We start from the raw sequence: 8,527 nt of genomic DNA on the forward strand, positions 1-8,527 counted from the left end.
ATTCTAAAAATGGATGGAGGAATATTCAGAGGGAGTAATCAACCCATGGGAATGGATAGCCTCAGAAAACCAATTCATGTGGGGCTCTGAGTTGAGACTGAACATCAGTTGGGGGACAGCAAGGACAAAAAACATTTATAATTCTGCCAAACCTTTTTCTGGCATGTTTGCTGGAGAGGATCAACTTATATCTGCGAACCTAGGTGAGCTTTGGGATACATTTTTGCACATGTATTTTTTAAGCTGTGTTATTTATACACTGGGTAAATGCACCTCTCACTTTATAGTCAACTTTTTTATGCATTTCTCCAAAGCAACGCACTTTTGGTCTTTTTTCTCCTTAGAGCATATTGCTTGGCAACAAGAGGAGGCACCATGTGGAGGGCCTTTTATGAGTGAAGCTATAATCTCTGAATGGACATCAACCCCACCTCCGGCAAAGCACAAACATTTGACTATTGAGAGGAACATGCGTAAAAGACTGAAACACAGTACAGTACATGACAGTATGTCAGCACTGTCCTCATAACCCTGTCTATTCTGTCCTCTTTCTCTTTATCTGTTAACATACTGTTCAGTCTGTCTGTCTGACTGAACGTCTGTCTGCCTGCATTAATAACCCCCTGTCTCTTTGCTCACTCTGTAACTCTGCCCCTTTAGCTCTCTCTGTCTTTCTTCTATATCAACAAGCAAACCAACTTTGCCTCAGTCATCCTGTTCTTTTCTTTTGGCAACACTGACAATGTTCAGAATCTACATTTTAAAATATCTGCATCTTTCTAGCAAAGTACTGTAAGATGATAAAATGTATTTAAAAAAAAGAGAAAAAAAGGAAAAAAAGAAGAAGAAATATATATGTTTGGGTCCCCCCTCTTGAAGCAGATACAATTCTTGAAAGTCTTCTGGGTAAGGTCAGATTTTTAACAAACACATACAATGTTTTCACTACATTTAAGGCATAGTATTTTTATGATGACAGTGTTTTCATTTTTGTTCTGAATTTCCAGCGAAAAGTAAAGGCTATTTTGACATTTCTCTTCGAGTCCATTAAGAGTTTGCCTTGCTTCTCAGTCACACACACTGCGTCACAGCAAAGCTCCACTGCGAAGTCTTGAACCAAATCTATTTTGCAGTAATTTGTTTCATGCCCAGTTAACTAAAGTGTTCACTTGCGGTGTTGTTTTATAATATTGATTTGTGTTACCATTCAACTGCAGAACCCACCTTGTAAAACTTTTTTACAGCAATCAATTACAAAACACCAAACACCTGTCTACCAACCCACACAAACAACTGCACTGAACTTGCAAGAGTAGAAGGGCTATATACAGTGCTAAGGGAATAATGGTAGCAATCTTACAGCAGATAAGACTTGTAGCCACCAGTTTTGGTTAAGTAAAAGAAAAAAAATGCTGATCATGTAGCAATGATACTGAGTTTGCACGCTGTTACAAAGCAGGTATACACTGAATTCTTAAGTAATTTTATATCAGCAGATATTGTGTAGATTACTGTTAAATGTCAAAGAAATGTCAGGAAGATACATGCTGGCCTATCATCATTAGATTACATTATTCAGGTCACCAATTTCCATGCAAAGATCTGTACATTGAGGAAGTGCAATTTAGTGATTATGTGCAATATTGTGCATTTTTCTACTGTTTATACATCACAATTAAAACATTTTCAACTGAAGGTGATTGTGCTCCTACTGTATGTCTACTGAATGCTAAAAGTGAGACCTGCACATACACAGTTGTTTCTGCCCAGTGTCAAACAGTCCATAGTCATTTGTGCCTTAGTGAAGCAGAGTGTGATCATGAGCAGGGCTCAGCAGCAGTGCAGTTGAGCCTCTTCTTCTCTATTTTAGTATGATTAGTCGGCAATGGCAAGGAAAGACGCCACCTTTAAATCAAGACAAGGGAGGTGTTGGTTCCAGTCCATCAAACTGAGTGACCTGGTTCCTTAGCTGATCCCTTCTCTTTCACTCTTACTTCAGCACTGTTCTGTGTTGTTTGATTCCTAAGGCATTTCTCTCCTATTTATTTCACAGCTAGCTACATTTAGCTCTTCCCTCTGCTATCAGCTCCTCCTCACAAGCACATGGAAATTCCTATTTTCAGTTTCTGTTTAAAAAGACCAAATGAATATGTTGATCATCTGCAGTTTGGGAAAAAAGCTTTTTTTCCATAGCATCATTTTCATTATTGTATATTTTAAAGTTTGTACAGTTTAAAAACAGAAGGCAAAAAAGTAAAAAATCTGAAATTGGTACAGTATGATCATTTTAATATAAATATTCATTCAAATATTTCTAAAATGTAATCAAATTAATCATCAGGATCTTAATACATTTGGGGCTTGCAAATTATACCTAACATTATGAATACAAAAAAAAATAAAAGTGTAACTTCTAACTCCACCCACTGCATAATGTTGAAAATGTTGTTCATTTTCACATGTAGACAGTTTCAGCTTCAGGAGCTAACAGCAGCACTGAGCTTCTGGAGGAAATCCCTCTGTCTGTGACTGAGCAGCAGCAGACCACTTCAGTCACAGTGGAGCTCTGGTTACATTGCAATTGAATATTTTAAAACAAGATTTTCCTGATAACTGCAGGAACCAACAGCTGGAGAGTTAAAGAGCTACAAGACATAATGCGAGTCGGATTTCTGTTGTTTTTTAGGCTGCCAGCAGAGTTTTCTCTTGCAGACAGTCACAGACGGAGAGATTTCCTTCAGCAGGTCAAAGCTGCTGTTAGCTGCCGTTACCTCTGGAAGCTTTCTCGAACAACACATATCTGAAAATGAGCACAGGCCATTTCACAGACTCACATTCAAGGGTGGGGACTGAGGGAGGTGGGCATTAACATTGAATATACAAAATGCAACACTAAGCATAATCCCTCCATGCAGCATGGAGTATTTTACAGTTTAGCAGTAGTTGACTTATCATGTAAAAATATTAACCAAAAAAAAGTGTGTTTTATCACCCTACCTTTGACCACAATCGACAGTGACATCACAGAGCACTGAGAAACCCTCGGGTACATATATACATTACTGCAGCAAAATGAGAAGTTAAATGAATGGAAGTCAACAAAAACAAGATTATCAGCTGGTGTTAAGTAACTCGTCAATACTGGACACCATAAACCACCATAAAGATTTAACATACACTAAGAAGGTACACAGCTGACAGTTAATTTACTAATACTTTAATTGTAATCATGGCAAATCATTTTTTTGATTAGCATAATAGTGGTGCTACTTGTAAATGTTTTTTGTGTGAGCCTCTCATAAATATGTAACAAGGATATTGTGTATATTATAAAGTATGTTATAAATTATATTTCAGTTTCTCTTGACACTTTCTGAGATCAGTGCTTTATGTGTGGTATTGCGAACACTCTTGAGGAAGACCATGAGGCTGGATCCACCAGTGCCTGTGGTGTTAAGCCTGTTGCCCACGCCTCTGAATGGGCAACCCATGGCACGGCCATGGTTACCGGGCACAATGATGTACTTGGCCACAATATTGAGGTGGTAGTTACGTAAATCCACCAGCGCTGAGACACAGGAGTTGTAAGCCTGGCAGAGATCAGAGCAAGAACAGGACAGGATGAAGTCTCTCAGAGATGGACAGACGAACAGAGTTTCTATCAGCTGACGATGGGCAGGAAGCATGTAATCCCTCATGCGTGTCAGGAAAGCTCCTAGATAGGACGAATCAATGAAGAGAACAGACAATAAGACTTTGAAAGAAAGCAAATAACAACTTTTCCTGGAAACATTTTCTGTCAGCGCAATCGACTGACTGCACAAACAGCATTATTCATTCATGAAAGGTATCTGAGGGGGTCAAAGGTTAGAGGAAATGCATCTTTACCTGTCTCATCATCATGCTGGATGCACAGCAAAGCATCAAAGCACTGAATGGCTGAACTCTGAGCTGCACTTCCACCTGATAACAAAATTGGCTCAGTGCTCACACCTTCATACAACAGCCCCTTTGGAAGCATGGGGTTGTCTCGCCACCTAAAACAGTTCACACTCCATATTATAAACAACCTTTTTATAGATGTCCTATTAAACATAATGTGCAGAACAATAGAGGAATAGAGGAAAATGTTGATGCCTTATAGTAGGATAACTCTGCACCAGATTATGAGATAATATTGAGAGTATTTATAACTGTGCAGGAAATTGTAAATGCCCAACCCACCCTGAGAAAAAAATTCTCAGTGTTCCATGAAATTCAGCTGGGTCCACATGATCTTGAAAGAGCACATATTTCATTATTATTACCTTTAATTTCCCTGCCTTCATAAAAGACACAGCATGTATATTAATTAATTTCAAACTGGGTTAGGTTTAATTCATACTTACTGTGCATGAGTTTTAAAGTTTCCCTCATTTTCTTCAGAGACTGAGTTACTTTACCCAGACCCTTCTGAATGCCAATGAAGTCAGAGATTTTCATAGCATGCATCACCTCCAGCGCCCCCTGGTTACAGTTAAAAATCCATCACTAAGGCAATTAGAGTTTATAAAAACTGAACAAAAAACAAAGACATGTCAAGTATGTGTAACATGAAAAAAGAGGAAGCACAGCAGTTAATACAAACCATAATGCCGGAACTAGCAGCCCTCTCGACCAACAATGACACAATGAAAAATCCTCTACAAGTCTCACCACCAGGGAAGGAAAATATCAAGTCCATGTTCCTGTTTTTGAAAACAATGGTTTGAATATAATATTAGCAACACATCACATGATTATCATACAAAGAAAATCATATGAACAAGCATATGAACTCTTTCCTTTCTTCTTACCCAATTTCCATATCCCTAAAATGAAAATGGAAAAGAAGAGTAACAAATGTTATCACAAAGAAGAAATACCTTGCTTTTTTTCAATGTGAGTGACTGATGTTTGGACATAAAGTTTTACTGAAATGTTGCAATTAAGGATAGTCAGTGGACTATGGACATTAATTCAAGGTGTTAAAAAAAACTCACTCACCCTGTGGGATCCTTCAACTTCCAGTTAGCTAAAACGGAATCTGCATAAGTCAGGATGGGTGGAAGGCCCAGCCTGTGAGATATCAGCCAATAGGGCCAGGCCAGAGCTTTTGGGAGAATCTGTCAAACAACAGCAAAGGTGAAGCTTCAGTTTTGTCCAGGAGTGCTGCCTTACAGTAATGTTCTGATTTTTTTAGCAACATGAGTGGCATGGCTCCAGAGATGTACTGTAGGTCAAATGGTTGCTCCACCACTTTCATACAGATCAAAGTATCTTGACTGATATGAGATGGATTGACATTCAATTTTGTACAGACATGCATGGTTTCCTCTACCTGTCACTACTTTTTGCTTTTATTGTAATATCTTAACAACAATTGAATGGGTTACGTTGGATTTTGATACAGATATCCATGGTGCCCAGAAATGATGATGATGATAATGACTTTGGTGATCCCCTGACATTTCCTTTAGTGCCACCATTACGTCAAATGTTTTCACTTATCCTGTTAAATACCTCAACATTGACTAGATAGTTGGCACAACAGTTGGTACAGACTTTCAGATTTTCCAAATGCTGTATTCCACTGACTTTGGATCGACTTTTCCTCTATAAACACTTTGACATTTGCAGTGTAATGTCATAACAAATATTGCTTGGGTTAATTTGGCACAGATAGTCATGTTCCCCTGCGGATGACTTTAGTGATCCCTAAACATTTCATCTGGTGCCAGAATCAGGTCAAAATGTTAGTTTTTCCAATACTTTGGTTTATGACTACCTGTAAAACTACCTTGTTTATACCTGTAAAACTAATACCATTTCCTTCAGCCTGTGCTTTGTGTTTAGTAGAGTTTACATGATAAAACATTATACCTTTTTAACATCAGCATGTTTGCACTGTCGGTGTAAGCATGTAAGCAAACTGACATTAGCATTTAGCTCAGAGTACTCCCGTGGCTAAGAACAGCATCACAGAGCTGCGAGCATAGCTGCCGACATTGTTTTATGTGTCACATTTCCAGTACACCATTGACTGAAATACCACAATTTCCCCTTACCCCATTGCACTGTTATGTTTACCTGAGCAGGTGCATGTTGTCCTTCCTGCCACACATATCCCATGCTGATGAATCCCAGCGCTAGGTGAGCCAGCCTTAGCTCCCGATGGTTACTCAAGAGATCAGGACTCAAGACAGGCATCTGGATTGTGAAAGATTGGGTACAAATCTTTGTTTTGTTTTAATATTTCTGTTTTCAGGAACACTGATACCATCATCACAGTTTCCACAAATGAAACTGTATGTCCACATTTTACATACACTTGTTCTTAGTTTGATTGCATTATATTTGCATTAGGTAGATATCAAATACTTTGCTCATTCTCACCTTGTGAACCATGTCTCGTAGTGTACAGGACTCTAGCAGATGTGTGACATTATTTGCCAGGTCCAGCCACACTCGATAGTAGTCTGGAAGGTTTGTCTAGACGATGATAAGAATAAAATGATTTGCCTATTGATTTTTGATTGTTTTTTTGCATGGGGGATTTCATGTAGAGTGTAATCAGTAACATCATCAGCTCGTTTTTGCCATGGTGACTGACCTGTGTGTCAGGGAATGACAGTGCTATCAATCAAAGAAAGAAATCAATTTAAAGAGGGAGCAGCAGAAAACCAAGAATTACCCAAGCAGAAAACAGGGAATGCCTAGATGTGAAATCACTTAATTAACAGACAAGTAGGCCATGTTAAATTCCATGTAATGCTTAACGTCAATGGGTAATTTGGAAATGTAGATGCAGAAGTAAGCTGTACCGTAAGCTTTACAGTGTTTAGAAATCTATTTTTTGCAAAGGTTGTACATAGGTTATGTCAACAGGATGTCACCTAAGCCATAAAGAAGTTTGTGCAAACAAGAATATATAAATCAGGTATTTGAAATGTGACACTCTCTCTCATGTACAGTGCTGGATAGTCATGTGAGTGGTTCAACAGAAGCTTAAAGATACAGGTTTTCATGGGATCAATAACCTTCATAACTCAAAGATAAGCAGAATTATCAGCCTCAACACAGAGGAAAAGTGTGCTGTTGACCAAATACTTTAATAAAGTCAACAGACAGAGGAAAAAGTCTTCAATGGTAAACGGAAATGTCTGTCTGTAAACGCACATAAATCAGTGTTATTATCATGACCACTTCTAACCTTGTTTCCAATCTGTGTGGATTGAAATTTTGCCTAAGTGTTAACTCTCTCATGAGAGGAAATTTTATTGTATGAGTAAAGGAGATAATAAAACTTACCAATGGCTCTTTAAGGAGGAATCCAAGTTCCTCAGAAATATCAAATACATTGGAGTCTGCCTGTAGTGTTTCTCTGCTGTTAGTATCCATTTGATCTGCTTTGTACTCTATTCCTGAAGCAAAACTTTGAGCCTGTTTTCATTAACTTTGTCACATCCCTTTTCAGCAAAGAGCCAATCAGATTTCTTGCTCTATCACGTCAATTGAAAGGATAGCAAAAGTTGTGGTTTCAGTTCCAGTCATGTCATCATTCTTCCCTTTTTCTACCGCACTGAACTGTACAGAAAATATCTTCCAATTTTTGGTGGTTGATTAAATAAGCTGAAAACAGCTGATGCAGCCATATAATGGAAAGTATTAAGATTGTGTGGCCACAGACTCTGCTAAATGAACCAGTGAAATATCCTGTTTATATTCACCCTGGCAATAGTGATCATTTTATGTGATTCAGCTATTGAGACAAATACCAAAAGATTTAATAATACACACAATTTCTGTCTGTCACAAACTCACTCAACATAAAGTAATGAGTTATTGAGAAAAAAACCCTTCTATGTAGATGTTGATGATGCAGCGGTAACATATTATGACTCAAATATCAGAATACATTTTAATCCTTCTCCAGTCGGCTCACGATGCCTGGGCCATTACATTTTCAATATGTGACTCTGCAACAAACTATTTTGCCTACCAAGGTCGTTTACATGAATTACAGTTAGATTATCAGCTAATATTCAGATATACATCATCGTTGGGGATCTGAAAGTTCTTGGTAAATTGTAGACCTGTAGTTAAAACACCAGATGGAGACTAGATTTTTGCAAACTTAACCCAGATATCTCAAAGAAGCCAAAACTGTCCTTACAGCTCATTAGCTGATGATGGAGCGCTTCCAAAAGTCAAACCTAAATGTATTCTGTTTTGTCTTGTGTGCACCGTAAGTTGACAACTGACACGAAAGAGGGTGTTAGCATAAGAAGAATATCTCAGATAGTGTTAAGTCTTATTCACAACAAAACACCAAAAAAACTGTGGTATGAGGGCAATTGGATGTCAGAAATACAGATGGGACAATGAAACAGTTTATATTTTTTTCCACAGAGTAAATGGTATCCAGGTTTTTTAAGACCATGTCCCAACTAATGCAGATAAAGACAAAATTTGGGAAAATGCAGTACTTTAGTATACCTTAATGCAC

The 8,527-nt window shown here is 38.0% G+C and overlaps 1 protein-coding gene across 1 annotated transcript; it reads right to left on the minus strand.

Annotated features, from left to right (window-relative positions):
- Positions 1–3,353: 3,353 nt before the first annotated feature.
- Positions 3,354–7,419, minus strand: LOC133992318 (indoleamine 2,3-dioxygenase 2-like). Its single transcript, XM_062431034.1, has 10 exons — positions 7,330–7,419; positions 6,415–6,510; positions 6,109–6,228; positions 5,026–5,144; positions 4,836–4,850; positions 4,628–4,727; positions 4,389–4,506; positions 4,225–4,276; positions 3,889–4,037; positions 3,354–3,715 (listed from the first exon to the last, which is right to left on the minus strand). The coding sequence occupies exons 1-10, from the start codon at positions 7,417–7,419 to the stop codon at positions 3,354–3,356; spliced, it is 1,221 nt and encodes a 406-aa protein (XP_062287018.1).
- Between the last annotated feature and the right edge of the window lie 1,108 nt (positions 7,420–8,527).

The sequence above is a fragment of the Scomber scombrus genome, chromosome 12, assembly GCF_963691925.1.
Source record: "Scomber scombrus chromosome 12, fScoSco1.1, whole genome shotgun sequence".
Classification (NCBI taxonomy): domain Eukaryota; kingdom Metazoa; phylum Chordata; class Actinopteri; order Scombriformes; family Scombridae; genus Scomber; species Scomber scombrus.

What these genes read in the sequence shown, in the direction of transcription:
- LOC133992318 (XM_062431034.1), bottom strand. Translation starts at nt 7,419, where the DNA reads ATGGATACTAACAGCAGAGAAACACTACAGGCAGACTCCAATGTATTT. An exon ending in TCCTCCTTAAAGAGCCATTG is followed by an intron (nt 6,511 to 7,329) that starts GTAAGTTTTATT and finishes ATCATCGTCTAG; the next exon opens with ACAAACCTTCCAGACTACTA. An exon ending in AACTTTAAAACTCATGCACA is followed by an intron (nt 4,277 to 4,388) that starts GTAAGTATGAAT and finishes TGCTCTTTCAAG; the next exon opens with ATCATGTGGACCCAGCTGAA.